This window comes from Armigeres subalbatus, chromosome 1, assembly GCF_024139115.2.
Source record: "Armigeres subalbatus isolate Guangzhou_Male chromosome 1, GZ_Asu_2, whole genome shotgun sequence".
Classification (NCBI taxonomy): domain Eukaryota; kingdom Metazoa; phylum Arthropoda; class Insecta; order Diptera; family Culicidae; genus Armigeres; species Armigeres subalbatus.
In genome coordinates, this window is record NC_085139.1 from 127,961,822 (window position 1) to 127,986,491 (window position 24,670).

Here is a 24,670-nt window from a genome sequence, read left to right on the forward strand (position 1 = left end):
ATAAGACTCTTAGTTTATAGCTAGGATGTTTATAGTAAATGTATATGTTAGAATTCGGCACCAACATTTCAAAAGGGCGAAACTGTTTCTGTAAACAATAGCTTCTCACGTCGCTGCTGCACTCGAATCCTCCTCTTTCATTAAATGGCCCTGAATTGCGTATAGGTGAGCGCAAGTTAGCCCACCAGCCACATAAGAAGCTCTTGTTTACAAAAGCAATTTTGCCGAATTAGAGATAGGTTTCGCGATTATTTCTGATGGCATGTCATACATTTTAAAATCCAACTGGGTATCCAATTAAAATTTGTTTTGGGTTCAATCTAGAATTTCTTCCAAAGTTTCAGGTCTTGGGAGAGATCTCTCCCAAAAGAACGTTTTGGATGGGTGGTCCATACTGCCTCATTTAGTGGCCTATATTGCCCCGTATAGTCGAGAACACACATTCTAAACGACACATTTTCAAAAGTTCATTTCAACAATTTTTAAACACATTTTTCATCATTCATCGACGTAATATGAAAGATAACACTCTTTAGTATAAGTCAACCACATTTGGATGGCAATTTTTGGAGCTTTTCAGCGCTTTTCGGAACGATTAGGTGACCCATATTGCTTTTATTACCCCTACAGTGTGCGCAAACAAAAGCTAATAAAAATATTAGTCATCGTTTCGACTTTCTCGCAAAAAGTGGCAGTTGACAGGAGTTTGGCCTATCTGATTGATAATTGCGTTCGAAAGTGGTTCAACCCAGAAACCAGGCTAGTAGGCACCTTGGCCAAAGACACGTAAAAGATAGTATTACGCTACTAGGTGAATTAATTTGAGTTTTTGTCTCGAATCATATGTTCAGAATGTTTAGGCCAAATTAAATTATTTGAACAAAATTGGGGGAAGAAAATTAACCGTCATCAAAATAAAACCAAAGCCTTAATTTTTTTTTCCAAATATCAATAGTTGTAATTTATTCAATACCCATGATTTTCATTTTTGCAGTGTCCCGGCAAGCAGAAGATGACCGACGCGGCCATTGTATTCAAGAACGAGAAACCCGGAAAGGTGGAGCAGATCAACGCATCGGATATCGACCTGAACTACAGAAATTTGTTGGAAACTACGGATTGAGAGTGTTTATGAAGAATGAGTTGCTGTACAGGTTTATTGGGTTCACGGGAGACGAACAGATAATTGCGGACTTTGTTAAGAATATCCGAATTTCCGATTGGACATGCTGGAGAAGGAACTGCCAACGTGAGGCTGGAATTGGGGAACGATTCACTTCAAGGGCAGTGTGCTGTCATTCGATGTGGAAAGTAGAACCAACATTGAGATTCCGCTGAGTCACGTTTCCCAGTGCAACAGTGGCAAGTACGAGGTGACCGTGGAGTTCTATCAGAACGATGATGCACCGGTCAGTCTAATGGAGATGCGCTTCCACATTCCTATGACGGAGTCGGCTGAAACGGATCCGGTCGAGGTATCCCCGGACCAGGTTATGAAGCAAGCTTCGATCATTTCCGCCACTTGTGATACCATTGCTATCTTCCGGGAGATTCATTGTCTTACGCCGCGTGGTCGCCATGACATTAAGGTGTTCCAGTTTCCGGTAAGCTGCACGGTAAAACACACGATTTTAAAATTCCCACGTCATCGGTGTTCCGGTTGTTCCTGCTTCCGCACAAAGACAATCGACTGATGTTCTTTGTCATTTCATTGGACCCACTGATCAAGCAAGGGTCTGTTCACAAATTACGTAACGCTTTTTGGGGGAGGGGGGAGGTCCAACTTGCGTTATACTTTGTTACACTAAAAGATGGGGGAGGGGGTGGGTACTACCAAATGTTACGCATAACGCGAATGAAAATTTATTTGAATGTGTTTTTTTAATCACTGATTGCTGTTTATCGTTATCGTATATTAGTCATTATCGAAATCAAGCATTCTGACATAGCGGGACTGATATGCGTAAAATACCAAGCGAATATTGTATTCCTCGTTCCGCACAGTTCCGCAAAACTATGTAAATGGTTATGATCGCAAATTCTATTTTCGTTTCTACTAGCTGCATTCTTGATATCCTTGATTTTTGATCATGTGCCGTCCCTATTCTAACATTGTTCAAAAAAATTCCAAAACCCAAATGCTTCAGAGAAGGAAAAAAAATCTGCCTTTAAAATTTTCTCAGTTACGCGTTACATGGGTAAGGGAGGGGGTACCAAAAATGTTACTTTTTGTTACGAGGGGGAGGGAGGGGGTCAAAAACTCGGATTTTTGCGTTACGTAATTTGTGAACAGACCCCAAGGTCAAACTCAGTACCACTTTCTGATTACGCTGTTACATATGGAAGAGGAAGCAGGTATTGAGTTACCGTTCACGGAGGATGAGATGAAAGAAAAGTATGAGGACACACTGACACACTTGTCCGGGCCGGTGTACGAAGTGCTGGTGAAGGTGAAGGTGATCAACAACAGGAAGATGACGGGTTCGGGAACATTCATTGGTAAGTTTGGAATCGGATGGGATTACAAGGACTCACACAATCCGAACTTAAGGCGAAGCGTCTTATAAGACTCTTAGTTTATAGCTAGGATGTTTATAGTAAATATATATGTTAGAATTCGGCACCAACATTTCAAAAGGGCGAAGCTGTTTCTGTATACAATAGCTTCTCACGTCGCTGCTGCACTCGTTATTAAATGGCGCTGAATTGCGTATAGGTGAGCGCAAGTTAGCCCACCAGCCACATAAAAAGCTCTTGTTTACAAAAGCAATTTTGCCCTTTTGAAATGTTGGTGCCGAATTAGAGATAGGTTTCGCGATTATTTCAGAAGGCATGTCAGGATACATTTTAAAATCCAACAGGGTATCTAATTAAAATTTGTTTTGGGTTCAATTCAGAATTTCTTCCAAAGTTTCAGGTCTTGGGAGAGATCTCTCCCAAAAGAACGTTTTGGATGGGTGGTCCATACTGCCTCAATTAGTGGCCTATATTGCCCCGTATAGTCGAGAACACACATTATAAACAACACATTTTCAAAAGTTCATTTCAACAATTTTTAAACACATTTTTCATCATTCATCGACGTAATATGAAAGATAACACTCTTTAGTATAAGTCAACCACATTTAAATGGCAAATTTTGGAGCTTTTCAGCGCTTTTCGGAACGATTAGGTGACCGATATTGCTTTTATCACTCATATGTTCAGAATGTTTAGGCCAAATTAAATTATTTGAACAAAATTGGGGGAAGAAAATTAACCGTCATCAAAATAAAACCAAAGCAGTCATTTTTTCTAAATATCAATAGTTGTAATTTATTCAATGCCCATGATTTTCATTTTTGCAGTGTCCCGGCAAGCAGAAGATGACCGACACGGCCATCGTATTCAAGAACGAGAAACCCGGAAAGGTGGAGCACATCAACGCATTAGATATCGACCTGAACTACTGAAATTTGTGGGAAGCTACGGATCGAGAGTGTTTATGAAGAATGAATTTCCGATTGGACATGCTGGAGAAGGAACTGCCAACGCAAGGCTGGAATTGGGGAACGATTCACTTCAAGGGCAGTGTGCTGTCATTCGATGTGGAAAGCAGAACCAACATTGAGATTCCGCTGAGCCACGTTTCCCAGTGCAACAGTGGCAAGAACGAGGTGACCGTGGAGTTCCATCGGAACGATGATGCACCGGTCAGCCTAATGGAGATGCGCTTCCACATTCCTATGACGGAGTCGGCTGAAACGAATCCGGTCGAGATATCCCCGGACCAGGTCATGAAGCAAGCTTCGGTCATTTCCGCCACTTGCGATGCCATTGCTATCTTCCGGGAGATTCATTGTCTTACGCCGGGTGGTCGCTACGACATTAGGGTGTTCCAGTTTCTTCCAGCTGCACGGTAAAACACACGATTTCAAAATTCCCACGTCACCGGTGTTGCGGTTCTTCCTGCTTCCGCACAAGGATAATCGACAGATGTTCTTTGTCATTTCGTTGAACCCACCGATCAAGCAAGTTCAAACTCGGTACCACTTTCTGGTTACGCTGTTCCAGACAATCAGTCCACCTTCCATGGAACCGGAGTACCGGAACTGGATAACCAATTTGATTGGACATGATGCAGCGATTCCCAGATGCGAGCGCTCACAATTCTCGATATATATGTATATTATTATTTCTAAAATAAATGTAAAGAGAAAAAATGAAATTTTTCAATTAAATTTTTTGTATGTATGCATTTTAAATATGTTTTTTTTTACAAATTCGAAATGTAATATAAACATTTATAAAAAAATAAAAAGAAGAATCGAGGGATCCGTATCTCCATAATGTCTAGTGAAAATCTAAGAGAACTGTGGTACCCATGTCTTTTAGATTTCTCTGCGTTATCTAAGAGAACTGATATGTCAAATCCCTTTCGGTTCAAACGGTTTACTCGTCTAAAATTTGAAGTAGACACCGGTTTAAACGGTTGTTGCATTTGAGGCGGATTTGAGGTGTGACAGGTTCTAGACATCGAAGAAAAATATCTAGGAGACTCAACATTTTGTCTCAGAGATATCGCGGAGATGTCTAGAACAAATTTCCGAGCGGGAGGCTTCGACACCGACACTGAACATGTTTACACGATCAGATAAAACAACCCAAAAAGAAGTATACATTCAACCCTTTTTTATCACTTCCAGCTTTCTACGCTCCGGGCAGCATGGATGTGGATGTCTCCGGATTCTGATGCAGCTATCGAGGAAAGGTGTTCGAAAGCCCAGGAACGTTGACACATTGGGAGTCGAAGAAGAGCTAGCCTCACCGCTTGTCAGATGGATTCCTGTATGTAATATTTGTATATTTTTGTTATTTATTTGGCTAAATTTATGTTAATTTTTGTTCTAGGAATCCCAAACAGCGTTGGCTGTTCAATTGGGTAAATACGCTGCATACACGCTTAGTTCAGTTCACCCAAATATGGGTGAACAGTACCTATAATCTCGAAAAAGTGCACATACGTATTTATGGGTGAAATGCCATTTACCCATATTTGAGTACAAGCGGTTCATAGAAATATTGGTAATGTTTACCTATTTATGGGTACTCTATTATAGGTGAAATTTACTCAGATATGGGTGAATCTTTTTTGTTTTGGATATTGAATTTTTGTATATGAAATAAAATATTTGTATATCGTGTAACAAAAAGTCGTATCATATTATTTTATTAATTTAATAAAATCATGTATAAAATTTCATTAGCTTTTTTAAATTATGTTGTCGTTTCCTTAGTAACAGAAAAAAGTTACCCAACAATTGAAACACAAGTGACTGGAAGAATGGCTCCATGTAATACCGGATCCAAGACCGAAATAATCTTGGTAGCACGGTAGCAGCATCAACACAGTGCAGAATATGTACCAGATCCGAATGGTGAATCACATGTCGACAGCAGCAGGTCTCGGGTCACAGGCTTGACGACAAATGAATTATGAACCAAGTTTGACGGAATGCAATTCCGGGCCTCAGGAACATACAGACATCAAACGCACCAGACACAAGAACGGAGGAAAATATCTAAAACCAATATGAAATTCATTATTATAATTTTAAAGAATAAAATTTTAACTGAATAACCTACCCTTCAAATCCAAATCTTTGATTGTATTCCAGCAGCAGCATCGGTAAGAGAATTAACTCTTGATACGAGAATAACAGCACTCCGTTTTGCTCCCACGTGCTTGTTTCCGTTGCAAACCTTCATTCTTGAACAAATCCGTGTCTGTCTCCTCCTTCGATAAATCCATCCAATCCTCGATCCAATCTTGGATATAATCCGGCACTCACCGATCTCTGTTGATGTCGCACGCAGTTTCCTTTTCTTTTAGCCTGCTCTTAACTCAACGGGAATGCGGCTGATTAGCTCCATCGAAATTATATCTTATGGTTTTTCAAACGCTTGGTAGATTCTTTTCTCCTTGTAATTTTTCCGCACCGCATTGAAGTTGTTCCAGCAAAAATCGTTAAAGATATTGATGATCCTTTGCTTCCGACTTATTTACCCTTGCGATTGTATTTCGCTGATTGAAATCCGGCGGCGTCTTGTTTCAAGAATACTGCACCTGTGAACGACGAGAATGAAAAAAAAATGTTATGCTTCGCAATTCCAAAAGCAATTTCCAGTAAAAAAATACTCACCCGAATGAACGCCGGATTAGCTTCCTGTGCAAATTATGACATGCTCTTAAGATCCAGTCATGTTGGGCCCCGGTCCGAACAGTTTTTGCTCGGAGTCTAAAAAAACAAAAGTCGTCGACCATTAAACAATGTTTTGAATAATGGAATTAGTTTGGAAATACCATACGAAATGCGTTCAATCCATGTCACAGCTGGTCAGCTGGTGATGCTCCTCCGAAAAGCAACATTATATTTGGGGTGGGTTATGTCAGTTCGATATTGGCCAACTGCGACAATCACTCGGCCAATTGGTAGCTCCAGAACCAGCACAAAGTGTTTAGTACGGAAGACTTTTCCGTACTTTTCACTGCCTCGATGGTTCCACGGGATCCTATAGCATATAGAATCTTCTAAAGAAGACATCCCAAGCCTTCTTCCCAAAGCGGTTGGGAAACGATCCCAAAGTCACATCCGGCTTTCGCATGATGCTAAAAAGGTTGACTGTGGTGCAGCCTAGTTGTTTACCTAAATAGCAAGAATTACATTAAAATACTTCATCGCTGCGGATTAATTTAATTACTTACCAGGTTTTTCTTATCCAGTCCGGGTTTTTCAGAGAACAAACTTGATATTCGGGTGATGTTAAGGTTCGGAAAAACATTTTGTTTATGTTTTTTATTTCATCCAAATATGAGTAAACGAACTTACCCATATTTGAGTAACGCCACTTCTTTCACAATATTGGTATATTCTACCGATTTTCTTGGTATAGTTTACCCATATTATAGGTAGTATATAAGTCACCCAAATATGGGTGAATGAAGTACCTATTTATGGGTAAACTGAACTAAGCGTGTATGCCGTCGAACACGGAGAGCCGATACCGCCCCACATTATTAACCAAGGCGATGTTTTCATGTTATTCATAGAAGGTCATATCATTTGTTTGGGTACTTGTTCGGTACAAGCGATAGACACTTTCGTGAAACTTTTCAATGTGCTCAATTACAAGATTCCAACTTTGCTGGTGAAGCTTATCGATTTCATTGAAATTGTTAGCTACAAAGTGAAAGCGAATAGTGTGAGGGTATCCGTTAATTTGCTATGCAAGAAAATTCACGAATCAATTGCAGCTAACAATGCCTAAAAGTGTGATCTGCGGTGGAATCTGCATTAAATGAGAAAGTTTCAAAAGCTTAAAATCTAAAATTGAATTTGCTTTTATTCCACGACTGGTTATAACCAGAGACGTTGTTTATAGCAGAGCGTTAATGAATAAAGCTTCCAATGAATGATTAAATTGATTATGATTAAATTATTTAACTCTATGATTAAAGATTATGATTAATGATTTATTTATTTTTGACAATGATTAATGATTATGATTAACGATTAAAATATTTTGCTACAATGACTAACGATTATGAATAATGAATAAAACGTTTGAAATATGATGAACGATTTCCGATCGTGATTAAATGTTGACAGAATATGTGTATGATTAATGATTAACGATCGATATGATTAATGAATAATGATTATGAATAATCAAATTGAATGATTTGCATAGTGATGAATAGTCAAGTAACCTTTCTTACAAATTGAGTTATTGAAAGTTATAAAATTATATGATTATGATTTAAGATTAATGAATAAAAGCGAAGTATGCAATGATTAAAATTGATGATTAATGAATAAACTCAAAACAATTATGAATATGATTAGTGATTAATGATTGGATGTAAAATTATATGATTAACGATTAGTGATTAATGATTAAATCATATTTTTTGCATGATTATGATTAATGAATAATGATTAAATAACCCATTATTCATTAATCATGATTAAATCTATGATTAATCACTAATGCTCTGGTTTATAGATAGAGACCCGCAAACAGTGAAGCCGAAAGTACCAAACGAACCGTCACACACGGTACCAAACGAGCAAAGTAAACAAACATTACTAATCGGTACAAAATGCAAGATAGGTATTGTAATCAACATTAAAGAAATTTTGAAAAAGTTTGAAAAGTTCAGTAAATGAAGATGTTTTCATAGTTCTCATTGCAAATTTATATATGATAGTTCATCATATTTATTGTTGAATATAAGGAAATGGTGCTAAAGAATACAAAATATGTAGTTGGAGCAAACGAAATAACTGCTCACACTGAGAGTCACTTCAAGTTCTCACAAATTTTTATGTTGCCGATCGCACAGAATTTTTTTGTCTGCTGGCCGTGAAGCCAGAATTGCTTTTATTCTCTCCGCGTGTCTCTATATAATACCATCGTCTCTGGTTATAACCACGTACACAATATGTTAAACTTAATAAATATATCAATATGTCAAAATTAATAAATCAAGTGAATGGGTGGATTAGCGATTTGGTCATAATAGTACAATAAACAAGCAACTCTAAGATGTAGTAAATGTGTAAGAGTTTTACGCGTTAACGCTTCTATTTTTTCATAAATTACGCCCTTATCGCTAATTACTCCGGAGATGTATTTTATTTGTCTTGTCCTTTCATATCTATGATTCCTATGCTAGCTACTTGGCATGAAAAGTATGCATTTTTCAAAATCATTCAGAGAATAAAAATGATACATTTTATTAGTAAAAATAGAATCAAAATAACACACATTTCTCTTTGCTCTGTGGACTAAAAAGTATGCACATTCTGACGTATACGCGAAGTACACATAAGAGAGTAAACACAATTTACACCTTTTGTGGGTAGTCCCATTTTCCCAATAAAGAGCGTACTTTGTAGTCATAAGAGGGTAGTTCAAGATTACCGTGCAGGGACTATGTCCAAGGGCTTGACGATCCCTCCCCAGGCCATCTGCGAGTTGTGGGGCTTGCCTAGGATGTGGTGGGGTTTGACAGTGGGCCCTGTTAAACCTCTATAAAAAGCTGCATGTATCCGCAAGTAGGCCCCACCAAAGCGACAGTGTGCCCACAGACAAACAGACGTAACACTAATGAAATTCCCATCGTCCATGAACTCAATGATCGTTTTAAACTCAACTGCTTGCGACTTTCACACCCAGAGGCGTGCACATCGTTTTCCTTCATATTTGACATCTTACACTAGCGCCTTCTGTTGACGATGTCGTACTTAACGACATTTCGTGCAACGTGCACGCGAGATGGTGATAAAGTAATTGGGTGATGGAATTTTCAAAAAGTTGTTCTAGCTGTTACGTCTGTTTGTCTGTGGTGTGCCGCTCAAAGCGCACAAGCCCAAGTCCTGGTGTTAGGTGGGACGCTAAACAGCCCTGACACGACGGCCCTCCGACGAGACAGGAGGTTTGCGCAGGCCCAATAAGCCGCCTAGAAAACCAATCATTACGAACAATATAAGAGATAATGCGACTCGATATAATCGGCAAAGACCTAGGCGACGAATACAGGATCACGATTGGAAGTTTGGAACATGGAATTGCAAGTCGCTAGGTTTCGCAGGTTGCGACAGGATGATCTACGATGAATTACATCCCCGCAACTTCGACGTCGTGGCGCTGCAGGAGATTTGCTGGACAGGACAGAAAGTGTGGAAAAGCGGGCATCGAGCGGCTACCTTCTACCAAAGCTGTGGCACCACCAACGAGCTGGGAACCGGCTTCATAGTGCTGGGTAAGATGCGCCAACGCGTGATTGGCTGGCAGCCAATCAACGCAAGGATGTGCAAGCTGATGATTAAAGGCCGTTTCTTCAACTATAGCATCATCAACGTGCACTGCCCACACGAAGGGAGACCCGACGACGAGAAAGAAGCGTTCTATGCACAGCTGGAGCAGACATACGATGGATGCCCACTGCGGGACGTTAAAATCGTCATCGGTGACATGAACGCACAGGTAGGAAGGGAGGAAATGTATAGACCGGTCATCGGACCGGATAGTCTGCACACCGTATCGAATGACAACGGCCAACGATGCATAAACTTCGCAGCCTCCCGCGGAATGGTAGTCCGAAGCACCTTCTTTCCCCGCAAAATATCCACAAGGCCACATGGAAATCACCTAACCAAGAAACAGAAAACCAAATCGACCACGTTCTAATCGACGGTAAATTCTTCTCCGACATCACGAACGTCCGCACTTACCGCAGTGCGAATATTGAATCCGACCACTACCTCGTTGCAGTATGCCTGCGCTCAAAACTCTCGACGGTGTACAACACGCGTCGAAGTCGGACGCCGCGGCTTAATATCGGGCGGCTACGAGACGGTAGACTAGCCCAAGAATACGCGCAGCAGCTGGAAGTGGCACTCCCAACGGAAGAGCAGCTAGGCGCAGCGTCTCTTGAAGATGGCTGGAGAGATATTCGATCCGCCATTGGTAGCACCGCAACCGCTGCACTTGGCACGGTGCCCCCGGATCAGAGAAACGACTGGTAAAGACTGGTTATGACGGCGAATGTGAGCAATTAGTGGAAGAGAAAAATGCAGCATGGGCGAGATTGCTGCAACACCGCACGAGGGCGAACGAGGCACGATATAAACAGGCGCGGAACAGACAAAACTCGATTTTCCGGAGGAAAAAGCGCCAGCAGGAAGATCGAGACCGTGAAGAAACGGAGCAACTGTTCCGCGCTAATAACACACGAAAGTTCTATGAGAAGTTAAACCGTTCACGTAAGGGCCACGTGCCCCAGCCTGATATGTGTAAGGACATAAACGGGAACCTTCTTACGAATGAGCGTGAGGTGATCCAAAGGTGGCGGCAGCACTACGAAGAACACCTGAATGGCGATGTGGCAGACGAAGATGGCGGTATGGTGATGGACCTGGGAGAACGCGCGCAGGACATAATCTTCCCGGCTCCGGATCTCCAGGAAATCCAGGAGGAGATTGGCCGGTTGAAGAACAACAAAGCCCCTGGGGTTGACCAACTACCAGGAGAGCTGCAGAGCGCTGCATTGGGTCATTACCAAGATTTGGGAGGAGGAAGTTTTGCCGCAGGAGTGGATGGAAGGTGTCGTGTGTCCCATCTACAAAAAGGTCGATAAGCTGGATTGTAGCAACTACCGCGCAATCACATTGCTGAACGCCGCCTACAAGGTACTCTCCCAAATTTTATGCCGTCGACTAGCACCAACTGCAAGGGAGTTCGTGGGGCAGTACCAGGCGGGTTTTATGGGCGAACGCTCCACCACGGACCAGGTGTTTGCCATTCGCCAAGTACTGCAGAAATGCCGCGAATACAACGTGCCCACACATCATGTATTCATCGACTTCAAAGCCGCATATGATACAATCGATCGGGACCAGCTATGGCAGCTAATGCACGAACACGGTTTTCCGGATAAACTGATACGGTTGATCAAGGCGACGATGGATCGGGTGATGTGCGTAGTTCGAGTTTTAGGGGCATTCTCGAGTCCCTTCGAAACCCGCAGAGGGTTACGGCAAGGTGATGGTCTTTCGTGTTTGCTATTCAACATCGCTTTGGAAGGGGTAATACGAAGAGCAGGGATTAACACGAGTGGTACAATTTTCAATAAGTCCGTCCAGCTATTTGGTTTCGCCGACGACATAGATATTATGGCACGTAACTTTGAGAAGATGGAGGAAGCCTACATCAGACTGAAGAGGGAAGCCAAGCGGATCGGACTAGTCATTAACACGTCGAAGACGAAGTACATGATAGGAAGAGGTTCAAGAGAAGACAATGTGAGCCACCCACCGCGAGTTTGCATCGGTGGTGACGAAATCGAAGTGGTAGAAGAATTTGTGTACTTGGGCTCACTGGTGACTGCCGAAAATGACACCAGCAGAGAAATTCGGAGACGCATAGTGGCTGGAAATCGTACGTACTTTGGACTCTGCAAGACGCTCCGATCAAATAGAGTTCGCCGCCGTACCAAACTGACAATCTACAAAACGCTCATTAGACCGGTAGTCCTCTACGGACACGAGACCTGGACGATACTCGTGGAGGACCAACGCGCACTTGGAGTTTTCGAAAGGAAAGTGCTGCGTACCATCTATGGTGGGGTGCAGATGGCGGACGGTACGTGGAGGAGGCGAATGAACCACGAATTGCATCAGCTGTTGGGAGAACCATCCATCGTTCACACCGCGAAAATCGGACGACTGCGATGGGCCGGGCACGTAGCCAGAATGTCGGACAGTAACCCGGTGAAAATGGTTCTCGACAACGATCCGACGGACACAAGAAGGCGAGGTGCGCAGCGGGCAAGGTGGATCGATCAGGTGGAAGATGACTTGCGGACCCTCCGTAGACTGCGTGGTTGGCGACGTGTAGCCATGGACCGAGCCGAATGGAGGAGACTCTTATATACCGCACATGCCACTTCGGCCTTAGTCTGAATAAATAATAAGCTTTCTACGCTCGGTAATTGAGATTGCTGACAGCTCACATCGGCTGGCCCAGCTGATTCCAAACTCGATGAAAATAATAACAAATAACCGTCCAAGGAAGACCTCGATAACAGAAATTGGTATGAAGTAGCCTTGCATACGAGGTAAAATACCAAAAAATAATACCAAAAATTTATATGCAGAATACTTGAGGCATAATATGCTTACACGGTGAGATGACTTTACCCATTAATGGGTACTATGTTATTGTTGATATTATTCCCACCGTGAAAAATTCACCCATTTTCTTGAAAAAGCGCCACTACCCATACCCAACTACCCATAAAATGGGTGAATTTTTCACGGTGGGAATAATATCAACAATAACATAGTACCCATTAATGGGTAAAGTCATCTAACCGTGTAGGTATTTCAATACCAAACAAATAATAATTGGTTATGCATTTGGTATTAAAATTCAATTTAATAACTGAGTATGTTATGGCCCAAGTATTGTGCATATTAGTTTTTAGTATTATTCCTTTGGTATTTTACCACTTAGGGTCTGTTCACAAATTACGTAACTCTTTTGGGGGGAGGGGGAGGTCCAAATTGCGTTATACTTTGTTACACCGAAAGGTGGGGTAGGGGATGGGTATTACCACAGATAACAGATATTTAGGCTAGAACAAAATTTTATTGAAAAACCTGTGTAAACTTTTAAATTGATATACGTTGGCCCACTACTACCATCTTCTCAACTGATTACGGCAGTGTATACGGACGCAGCTGATTAACAACCGTCGAATGCAGCCATTGCATTTGACAGCCAGATTCGGGCTGCGTTTTCAATAACAATGATCCTTGCGCCATCTCCAATCGATTGCCAAACGCGGTCCCAATTTAAAATACCTTTGAATTAACGGTTGCCGATGTTTACACACGTATCGGATGCCAGCCTCAATATCTGTTATCTGTGGTATTACCAAACGTTACGCATAACGCGAATAAAACTGTATTTTAAGGTGACTCGGGGAGGCACTAAACACCGTGTTATTTTTCCTATCTTTCGTCTCTTTATAGCATTATCACCTCGCAACTTTGGAGCGGCATATTTCGGTTTTCAGTTGTTTGATGTAACTGTAAATGTATCAGCATGTAGATTGCGAGTAAGCACGCGCCGATGATACTTTTTCAAAATCATATTTGTTGTAGAAAAACCAAACTTAATTCACCGAGTGGTGATATTGCCTTTCTCGCATTTAGCCAAGACACCAACCTTATACACGTAAAAAATTTTAATGTTGTTTATTATTAATAGTTCTAATACTTTTTTGAAAAGCAGGCGCTAAATGACATGTATAAGAAAAAACTAATACATCGCATAAGTCACATACATTCGGAAAATTATACTTTTTATTAACTTATGAATGTTATTAGTTTTTTGATATGGGATCATTCATTAGGTGGCATAATGAAGAGTATAAGTATTTTCGAATGGTTTTTTGCCATAACATATAATGTTATTTTTTTACGTACGGTGCTAATATGTTTTAATGTACCATTTTCTTCTTAACTTTTTAACGCAATGGCCGATCGTTATAAAATTCAATAGTGATCAACTAGGTTTTGTCCCCTGTCGAATGCAACATGTATTACAATACAAAGTTTCACAAATATACAAAATAAACAATAAACACATTCAACAAATTAAAATGATTGACGATCTCTCTGTGCCCCGAGAGAAACGTCCAATTTGTTACCCATTGCGAGATATGACGAGGTTTCCTTACAAGATTTTGGTCCATCAGTCAAATCCCGCAAATGTGTTTCCATTGCGTTTTGCATTTTGTCTACAACAGCCCGTTGTATACATAGCACTATTTGTTCTAGGATTCTGATCCTATTTGGGCACCCTGAAATAATTTGTGCCATGTGGCACCAGCAATATAAAGTCTGTGTCTGGGAATTCCTCTATTTATAATTTTAATTGCCTATCTTCAGGCCCAAACACAGAACATTCAGATATGGAACATTCACAAATCCACTCAAACATTTGTCACTTATAGGTAAGATAAAATGAACCGTAACACAACCTTCAACCAACGGGAACGAAATTTTTGTGGATGGTCTAGAAGCATCCACAAAAAATTCGTCAATTTGATTGGAGGAAAGGTGTTGAGGAGGACGATTACTTCTTAATCTAACTTAAATTACGCAATCTCAAACAAATCAATCCATACAATGATGGAACTTCGAGCATTGCTAACGGTACGGTAACGATAATACAAAATTAGTTCCTGACGCATCACATACAGATGCCAGAAGACAGGAAGGAACACCACACTTGGTGAAAGAACCTAAAGTTACTTAACTTACAACTAGGTAAGTGAAGAATCTTGTCCTCAGCACCTGAGTTACAAATTTTCGTCTGGCCATGTTACATAAAAGTTTTACAAACATACAAAAGTAAATAATTAGCACTACAATCACCAAATTAAAATGATCGACGATCTCTCTGTGTCCCGAGAGAAACGTCCAATGATGATGATGATGATGATGGTCCCGCCACATACCCCTACAAAGGTTTGAGCTAGACGATTTATCTTTAAGATAATTAATTGAATGATATAATAACAATTTAATCAGATTTGCAAAAAACAAAAACGATCTGATTACCATCACAGATATGAATTACATAACTTTGCATTACTTTCCAGCAAAAAGTTAAATTAAAAAAAAAAACTGTCGTTTTCATCTACAGATTCTCAAAAGCATCGGTAGTGATACTTCGAGTTTATACTAAAATGCAAAACTTGTGATACCTCTCGCATACCAGTCGCGTTTCATGTTTTTACAAGACCATGTAACGCTTATCACTCGTAAGCATCAATAAAATTAATAATCTATGTCGTCAACAAAATTAAAACGCTCCGTCGATATCAAAAGTTTCGGTATCAATCACGGGTACAAAACTCTACCAGATAGCCCATTACTAATCCGAAGAATCATTCAAACAGTTGAAAATGCGCAAGACTGTACATGAATTTTAAAAATCATCCATATCTGCTTTGCGCGCGCGAGACTCAAACTTTTGTAGACTACACAAAAAAAGGTCAAATTACAATTACGTCAATATATATAAAATCCATCATCATCATCGAGGCGAACAAAACAGTTTATCAGTGCCTCAATAAATAAAAAAATACAATTGTCCAAACAAACAATCCGTAGGTCAAACTTCGTCAAGATACAAAATTTATTGAATTATAAAAAGTCAACTAAGTAACTGCTTAAAAGGCAGCTTTTACGTGTGAAACACAAAGTCTCTTGTGTTGCCCATTGCGAGATGTGACGAGGTTTCCTTATAAGATTTTAGTCCATCAGTCAAATCCCGCAAATGTGTTTTCATTGCGTTTTGCATTTTGTCTACAACAGCCAAGGCTTTGAATACATAGCTCTATTTTTCGTGTAGGATTCAGATCCTATTTGGGCACCTAGAATAATTTTGTGCCATGTGGCACCAGCAATATAAAGTTTGTGTCTGAGAATCTCTCTATTTATAATTTTAATTGCCTATCTTTAGGCCCAAACACAGAACATGCAGGAATGAAACATACACAATTCCATTCAGACATTTGTCACTTACAGGTAAAATAAAATAAACCGTAACACGTGTTGCGAGAAAATTGGTTAAGAATTACTATTTGAAAAATTGTCTAATGTTTTCTATAGCTTTTGTGCACACACATACACACACATACACACAGACATACACACACATACATACACACGGACAGACAGAGATTTTTTCAGCTCATCAAGCTGAGTCGATTGGTATATAACAATTGGGGTCTCCGAAGCTTCTAAAAAAAGTTCGTTTTCGGAGTGAAATGATAGCCTTTCGGTACAACTTTGTTGTGCGAGAAAGGCAAAAAGTTAAGCATTCAATGATGAAAATGATGACGCTTTGATGATTGTTAGTACTTCCCGTGTTACCTTAAATGTTTTTTCTTTACCACTGATTGAAGTAATTGCTGACATGTCTTGATTAAGACGATGAATACGCATCAACCTCAGGGGGAGAAGGCGGAGCACTGAATCCCTACCCCAACATGTGCGACATCTGGATTTGGTTCTAAACTGTAAACAACAGTGTTAAATCTCTACCACCTTTTTGTTATGGCGAGGCAATTTTTATGCACACTTTTGTTTTCGATATTTTATCAAAATTAAACACTCAATTATGCAGCAATATAACGGTATGGTATGCTTGAGATACCTGCTTTATTATAGGGGCTTGAAAAAGAATTTATTTGCAGTAACTAACCGAATATAAAAATGTTCGCATTAACGATTGCGCCCTAACACCGGTTCTAAGCTTCGATGCAGAGTACACGAGCTTTGTTCGCCAGTGACAGGCGTATGAGGCCCTTGATCAACCTATCCTCTTCACTACCATACTACCGATAAATGTCCCATGTTAGTCTTTGTAGTTTTTTACTTTTTATTTCAAAGCAGGCTTTATTATATTATTTTATAGAACGACCTCGGAAACGACGCTTTTATTGGTATTGTTTCATAATTAAATCTTCCTAACCAAGCTAAAAATGATAGAGGCAACCCAGAGAATTTTCATTCTAAACAATTACATTTTAGCTCAACCACTTCAACGGTTCAATTTAAGAATTATATGTCTTTTGTTATCGCATTAATCATTACCGAAATTAAGCACATTATAGCGGGAGTGATATGTGTAAAAAAACCAAGCGAATATAACATTTCTCGACAAAACAACCCCGCCTTACTATTTGAATGATCATAGACGCAAATTCTATTTTCGTTTCTACTAGTTGCATTCTCCATATCCTTGGTTTTTTAACATGTGACGTTCCTATTCTAACAGTGTTAAATACAATACCAAAACACACATGCTTCAGAGAAGGAAAAAAATCTGACTTTTAAATTTTCACAGTTACGCGTTACACGGGGGAGGGAGGGGGTACCAAAATTGTTACGATTTGTTACGAGGGGGAGGGAGGGAGTCAAAAACTCATTTTTTTGCGTTACGTAATTTGTGAACATACCCTTATGCAGGGCTAGTTCATAACAGAGTATAGTATCAATAACAGAATTAGGTCGCGTTTTGGAAGAAATTTGCAATAATTAAATACTTACACAGAAAGAAAAATCATTATTAAAATTAAAAATATCGTTGGTAAAAATAAAAAGTTGCGTTGGTTCTTTTTCGTAGAGAGTTGCGTATGTTCAAAATAAAAGTACGTAAACTTTTGTTACGCCCACTGTTAAAAAATAGCGTGCCGCTTTGAAATTAAAAGTTTGAACTTTCGAAATAAAATTGTAGGATTGTCAAATCAAAAGAGAGAATTGATTTTATTTAGAAATGTAGTTTAAATTTCCATATAACCAAACCTCTTAATCCTAACCCTCCTTTTATCCTTTTCTAATTCAAATAAATAAATCGTAATGGCTTTAGTTTTTCTTTTCAAATGTTCTTATTTCGTTCATTATGGGTTCGATAACATAGCAAACACGAAAGGATGCTCCCAAGATGTTATGCAACGCCTAATCCGGGGTCCACATCGTTGCTATCTAGAGAGAGTTTTTGCCTGCCAAGATGAGAAAAAAATGTTCCATATCTTTCGTTTTTTGCTTCTCACGCACTTAAAAAATAATTACCTACCTTTCGGTTCCAAGCGATAAGTAAGTCAGAAGGCCCAAGAAGATAATTTCTGCGAAGCCATTTTGCATATCGATGTTTCTCGTCAAAACTGAAGAGCATTTTAAATCCGATGATAAAAGATCTGGCCCTGGAAAAGAAAAATGTCAAAACATTAGCAAACAATGAATCGACGAAGCATTATGCTAAACAATTAATCATGCAGTCTAATATTATAATTATTTACTTACCTGTGTCGTTAGGATCTACTAAGGCACCAGTGAAAAATTTTTAGTTTTTGTTAATAAATTTATGACAAAAAATCAAAACTGCCAAAATCCGCCGGCAAGCGATAATGACACTGTCATTGTCACAGCAAATGACACTGTCAGAAAAGAAAAAAAATAATAATTTGAAATAAGTGTTTTGACAATTTTAGAATGTTTTTGTTGAAAAGAAAAACTTTTAAATACACAATCTAAGTAGGTGAAAAATACTTTTAATGTTAATGCACAACTTTTACGTGAATTAATTCTACTTTTATATTGAAGAAAATCTAAAGCTTTTTAAATCAAAAAGGCAAAATACTTATTAAAACAATGTTTGTTTTTTCTGTGTACTAATCAAATTATAAAGTTGAGGATCGTCCGTCAGTTATTTTTTCGTTTGTTCTTGCAGCTGATCCGTCACTGACAGATAGTCGTGGGATGCCAGTATTTAACATTATTTATTTCCGACAGTGTTGCCAAAAATTAGAAATGTTAAAGATTGTTTGATTATTTTTGAAATTTTATTCTGAGAGTTTTCACTGTGAAAATCAGAATTTTAAACTGAAAGAAAACATTCAAATCAATCTATTTAGAATTTGATCGAAAAGTCTTAGCTCTCAAAAATACTATATTTTCCATCTTTTTAAAATAAGAGTAGAAAAATGTTGGAATCCCAATTTTTTTTCTCTGTGCAGGCCCACCTGACTTTTGTAGTGCGCTTTCACTCCACACAGTTGCCGACGGAATTGGGTCGGAAATGTGAGCGCGAACTCTTTCCGTTGCGACCAAACCTTAAACCTTCAAAACAAATCCCGCTTATGCGCCAACACACCAGAAAGGAGTGATGCGGAACCGCAATTATGTAGGCCGGGGCTGACTCTTTCAAGGTGTGTTTTTGATGAACGAAGCGAACTACTCACAAACTGACCAATAGGCAAAAAATGAATTTAAAACGGATCAGAGTAAAAAACCAAACCTTAACCACAGACAAACAGACGTAACAGCTTGAACATTTTTCTGAAAAATCCATCGCTCAACTATACTCTACCACCATCTTGCGAGCATGTTACACGAAACGATGTTTCGTATGACATCGTCACCAGAAGGCGCTGGAGTGAAATGTCAAATCCGAAGGATTACGACACTAGCGCCTCTAGTTGTGAATTGCGCAATCAATCAAATTCAAATGGATCGTTGAAGTCATGGTCGATGGTAATTTTTCTAGTGTTACGTCTGTTTGTCTGTGCCTTAACCTTTGGATCTCGGTTACCATAAATTAAAGTTGGAGCATCACATTCAGTTTAGATTCTCTATTGTTTCCCATACAATTTTTCTACTTCCTATCAAACTTGCGCAAGTTACTATCTACTCTAACCTGTTTGTAGCTTGGCTACCTCGATGATCGGTCGCAGGCGACGATGGCGGCTGGGTGGTGGCTCAGGGACGACGGTGCTGCTCGTTGTTGGTCCGATCAAGCCAAGGGACGACGTATTAGCTTGGCAGGACTACGAGGAGCGTCTCAGATCGCCAATCTATGCCGGTCGATAACGTGTTCGACGGCGCAGAGGTTGGTAGTGTGCTCACCTCGCGAGGATGGGCATGGCTGATCACTTACGGTTTTGGCTTCTGGGTACCAACGTGGCAAGCGTTTGCCTACTCCTTCGCCACTGACGTCTTGTGGCTTCTTAATTTTCGCGTTTCCGCACGATGTCACAATCGCCAAGGGGCGATAGCGGGTTTGGTGATTAGTGCACACACCAGCACACGACTCACGCAAAAAAATTGCACTTGATTGAAATAACTATTTCTATAGTCGATGTAACCATCTTATCTATCGTTGATTCAATCCTAATTTTTGTTTAATTCTAACCGTTCTCATGCTAGAATGAAACATATTTATTATTGAAATCACAGTAGATATTCGCCAACTGCCATATCATCAAATCAACAATATGCTTAGTTGTTTTTAGCTCAGTGTATTGTTAGGTCAACCAGAAGTTTGAAATAACTCATAACTCATATTTTTTCCATCATGGCGGCTGAAGAAGAAAATTTTGCGGAAGAGTATTTGGAGCTTGTAATTGATATAGAGTTGGAGAGGCTATTAAAGTCGTTTGAATTGAGCACCCGGCTGTGGAAGAATTTATCAGTAAGTATTTTTAACCCAATTATATCTGTATAACTAACTGTATTTTAATTTCTTTTGCAGCAAATGGCTATGATATTTCAGCACTCAAAGTGATAGAGCGTGAAGAAGTGGAAGCTGTACTAGCACCACCTTTGCTAGCGGACAGAACTCGATGTATCAACGGATTGAACAAGTGGCGTATTTCTATGGTAAACCATTTGTAAACATTTTGTTTGACGATGAAAAGACTAATATTTTACTTTTCCAGGGTTTACGACCGGTGACGACTCCATTGAAAAGCAGTAATTCACCGGAGCCAGGTTGTTCCGATCCACCAAAAACCGCAATCGGGAACATACCACGAAACCAATGGACTTCGCAGGCTTTAATTAATAGGTCAAAGAAAGGCAGATTGATTTTAGAAGCATTCCAAACATCCAAAGTCCTCTCTAGAAAGGATCGCATCTTTATCACCCATCTAATTGTAGATGAGTTTGTGGACGAATTCGGAAAACTAACGCGCGAGGAACTATCTCTTCGTTCCGCAGAGCTGAAGTGCATTTTTCCGACAGTTGAAGAGGTAATTTTTCGAAAAACCCATTAAGAATCCGATTTTTTGAACTTCAGCTGCAATCCAGCATTTCGCGCGCGGTAATGGCTGCCGTTTTTGACATTTTTTTGGCAGCCAAGTGTCAAAAAACGGCAGCCGTAACCGTGCGCGAAATGCTGGATACGCAAAGCAAAGACATTTCTAATCTCAGTTATCTTTCATACCTTCGTGAACCTTGTAAAAGTGTGACATAAAATATTGAAATGCCAGTTGAAAACTGGAATTAGGTTTCCGTGAAATCGAACTTTCCCCTATTTTCGGATTTTGAAATTGCATAGCGAGTAGTACAAAATAAATTATGGCGCACGGCTAGACGTAGATGCTAACCATTCGCGATACTGTTGTAACATCAAGAAATCGGAGAAACCTCAATTGTCGCAAAAACTCATTTTGTTTTACAACTAATATTACAATATAAAAGCTCCCTTACTATAGCTGTAAGCATAACTGCCCCACATTTGTTTGATTTCCTATCAATAATAAGACAGTTATAATTTTATGGAAAGTTTATTGAAAACACAAAAATCGAATTACGTACTTTTCTAGTATTAGTCTTGTTTCAACATAAAATATCATTTTTCATAATTTATTGTTGTGCAAACAAAACAATTGTTGTAACCTAGTAAATATTGTTGTTATTTTTAGCATATCTGGTACAAACCAGCATCCTATCGTGACGGAAGCGGAAAGAAGGTCAAGTTGGGACGTGTTGCCAAAGGCTGCTTATTCGACCGTAATCACAACTATCGCCGTGCACCAGCGGTTCCCGCGCCGTTATCGGAATACGGTGAGCAATCTTCGAGAGCAGTGCAATCATTCACCGACGCTATTACGGCAGAATCAGGTATATTAGCTATGGAATAATACGTTGGCTGAACATATTTTGAATGTTTTTTTTTTCAAATAATTCAGTGGCAGAGTATCAAGAAACGAAAGTTTGGTTTCAACACCATCACGGTGAGTGGGACGATATCAAAAAGCGATGGAAAGCAACTAGTGCAGTACGTTTGCACGAAATTGGCAAGCTTGAGCAAATCACCTACCAACATCTTCTTGACGAATACCCGATACTCAAGAATACTGGTGGATATCAGCTGGTTAAATTGGATTTCACCTTTAAGCATCCAACGAAGAGTGACCTATTGTTCAACAAATTTTCGGGTTTTCGTGATCGTGCTAAAAATTTATTCCGCAACGAAATACCGGTACAAGGAAGATCACTTTTTGCTTTGCTAGACAGGGAGCTGTCGGATGGTAAGCTTATTTCAACCAATTCTTAGAAACATAGTCTGTGAATGCCAATTGAAAATATTCAAATACTATTGCTTTCATTGTTATTTTGACATTCATTATTTACTTCTAATTTTCTTCTTTTTTTTTTCAAAATACTCATCATAAGACGAGTAATCCCACTTCATTGTAACCTTCAAATACGTATCCTGACGGCCTTTCTGGTGACGTCTAAATACATGATACAGATAGAAATAGAAATTTAGAATAGTACGTCTTATAACAAGTGATTGCATTCCGCTAAATAACTCTGAATATTGTTTGTTTCCAAAATAGATATCACTGACAAGATTATGTTTTTTTATCAACAGATTCGAGAGATTGTATCACTATCTTGCTAGTGTTTTACATATGGCCCAGTACCGTCACGCGCCTTCCGAATGGAAATAAATGGAAGCCATCCCTACAGGAGTGTAGAGAAAGCAGCATCCTTCATTTGAAAAGCTTGGCTGATTACGAAACGGAACTTTCGAGACTCGGTCGCCTAAATTTGTCGAGGGGATTACCTGATCACCCTGTAATCGTCGTAGTAGGTGCCACAATTGACCACATCAATCAGTTCTTCGTAAGCTACAAGGACATAGCTTATAGAGCGGAAACATTCCTGAAAGCACTGGACGTCGTGTTCAAAATATACACTGCATACGCCTTACGTTTCCCCATCGAAGCATCTGGTCCATGGAATTTCATCGCATACACTTTGTTCGACTTTGAGCCCCGAGGATACAAACAAAGCAAAGAGTGTTGACACTGGCCGCAACCCTTCGTATCCAACTGCCAGCACAATGATTTCGTGCTTCATTACCGGGTGCCAATGGAAGACCACATGTGCAATGCTTCTCGGTACACATCTTCGTAGAATTCATGAGCCTATTGACGTTTACAGTTGCAATGTTCCGAACTGTGAAAGGCGATTTAGTGTACGAGCTTCTTTTTATTTGCCACATCAAAAAGCATATTCGAAATGAAAAAATCGAAAATATCTCTGTAAACGCCATGGGCTCAGCAATCTGCGATGAAAAATCGCTACAGGACCGTATAATATTATCAGATATAGATGTACATAGAGAACAGCCCATTAGTGCAAAATCTAATCAGGTTTTGGAAGAGAAAATGAAAAAAGTAGAAGAGTTAACTAGCGTAGAGAAAATTCAGCAAGAAATGAGTCGTCTAAACATTGGTTTAAACTTGAAGTGGTTGAATAAGGATACGGTACCAAGGAAATTAGTATTTGAATTCCAAGATGACGTACGGGCGAACGTAGCTAGTCCGTTAGTTGAAATATTAGATATAATGACTAACACTGGCATGATCCCAACTACTACTAGTGCAATGCTGAAATCTGTCGTTTCAGTACTCAACTTCTCTCAAACGGAATATAAATTTGTACGTCAGTTAAAACAATTAGGGTTATATGAAGAACCCGTGTTTTTCAGTATAAGCAACGAGTTAAAACCAGCTGTTGTTGATCAGAGTCTTAGTATGATAGAAGATGATGTTAAAGGAGTACTAATGCCAATAAAGTTCCAATTACGAAAGTATTTAGAATCTGAAGGATTATTAGATATATTGATAGAACATCTTAAGCCCTCAGAAGACGGTGTAATAAGATCATTAATAGATGGCACCATTTGGCAAGAGAAAATACGTAGAGATGTTGATAAGTTGATAGTACCCATAAATATTTTTTTTGACGACTTTACAACAAGTGATACAGTTTCGCCACACGCAAGCAGTACCAAAATATGTGGCGTGTACTATTATGTACCGTGTTTACCACCTCATATGCTGTCACGTCTCGACAACATTCTAACGGCAGGTTATTTTTTGGCTGGAGATAGGAAACGATTTGGTAATGAACGGACACTTTATAAACTAGTTGATGTGTTGAGCGATTTAGAAAATACTGGAGTAACCGTAATATACAAAGGTCATGAAAAACTGTTATATTTCAAAGTTGGATTTGTAACTGGTGACAATTTGGGATTGAGTGAAATTTTAAATTTGGTTGAATCACCCACAGCTAATTTTTACTGCCGAGTTTGTACAAGGATTAGGACAGATAGAGAACGTGATTGCAAAGAATATGCAGAATCGCTAAGGTCAGAAAAGCTTTATGATGAACATTTACAACTGAATGATATGTCTAAAACAGGTGTAAAAGCATCTTGCATACTGAATCGTATACCATCA

At 39.5% G+C, this 24,670-nt stretch overlaps 2 protein-coding genes and 2 long non-coding RNA genes across 13 annotated transcripts in view; 2 read left to right on the plus strand and 2 right to left on the minus strand.

The window, feature by feature from the left end:
• LOC134205109 (FACT complex subunit Ssrp1-like) overlaps positions 1 to 5,192 on the plus strand; it is a 31,289-nt gene extending 26,097 nt beyond the window's left edge. For 2 of the 10 annotated variants that reach the window (XM_062680038.1, XM_062680036.1), the window contains exons 8-10: positions 995 to 1,604; positions 2,347 to 2,499; positions 3,348 to 4,501. Coding sequence is in view for 2 of the 10 variants with exons in the window: in XM_062680045.1 (XP_062536029.1) it covers positions 3,492 to 3,842; positions 3,892 to 4,329 (789 nt within the window). In the remaining 8 variants the exon portion in view is untranslated. Of the gene's footprint in view, positions 1 to 994; positions 1,617 to 2,303; positions 2,500 to 3,347; positions 4,515 to 4,685; positions 4,828 to 4,890 lie in introns of those variants that run through there. The other 8 variants (XM_062680042.1, XM_062680041.1, XM_062680040.1 and 5 more) reach the window with 8 other exon arrangements.
• A 143-nt stretch (positions 5,193 to 5,335) lies between these two features.
• Positions 5,336 to 6,828, minus strand: LOC134205110 (uncharacterized). The gene is made up of 5 exons (XR_009978057.1): positions 6,746 to 6,828; positions 6,344 to 6,686; positions 6,183 to 6,278; positions 5,626 to 6,106; positions 5,336 to 5,561 (listed from the first exon to the last, which is right to left on the minus strand). It is a non-coding gene; the product is annotated as an uncharacterized LOC134205110 (long non-coding RNA).
• An 11,164-nt stretch (positions 6,829 to 17,992) lies between these two features.
• LOC134206238 (uncharacterized) lies at positions 17,993 to 18,564 on the minus strand. Its single transcript, XR_009978255.1, has 3 exons — positions 18,432 to 18,564; positions 18,205 to 18,331; positions 17,993 to 18,130 (listed from the first exon to the last, which is right to left on the minus strand). It is a non-coding gene; the product is annotated as an uncharacterized LOC134206238 (long non-coding RNA).
• Positions 18,565 to 20,156: 1,592 nt separating this feature from the next.
• LOC134206538 (uncharacterized) lies at positions 20,157 to 23,225 on the plus strand. The gene is made up of 6 exons (XM_062682266.1): positions 20,157 to 20,190; positions 20,659 to 20,786; positions 20,846 to 21,157; positions 21,833 to 22,031; positions 22,100 to 22,441; positions 22,789 to 23,225. Exons 1-6 carry the CDS (start codon positions 20,157 to 20,159, stop codon positions 23,223 to 23,225), a joined length of 1,452 nt encoding a protein of 483 aa, XP_062538250.1.
• The last annotated feature ends 1,445 nt before the right edge of the window (positions 23,226 to 24,670 follow it).

Excerpts from the sequence above, each read along its gene's own strand:
- LOC134206538 (XM_062682266.1), top strand. The coding sequence starts at position 20,157 with ATGTCACAATCGCCAAGGGGCGATAGCGGGTTTG. Across the intron at positions 20,787-20,845 it reads ACAAGTGGCGTATTTCTATG|GGTTTACGACCGGTGACGAC; the intron begins GTAAACCATTTG and ends TTACTTTTCCAG. Across the intron at positions 21,158-21,832 it reads TTTTTCCGACAGTTGAAGAG|CATATCTGGTACAAACCAGC; the intron begins GTAATTTTTCGA and ends TGTTATTTTTAG.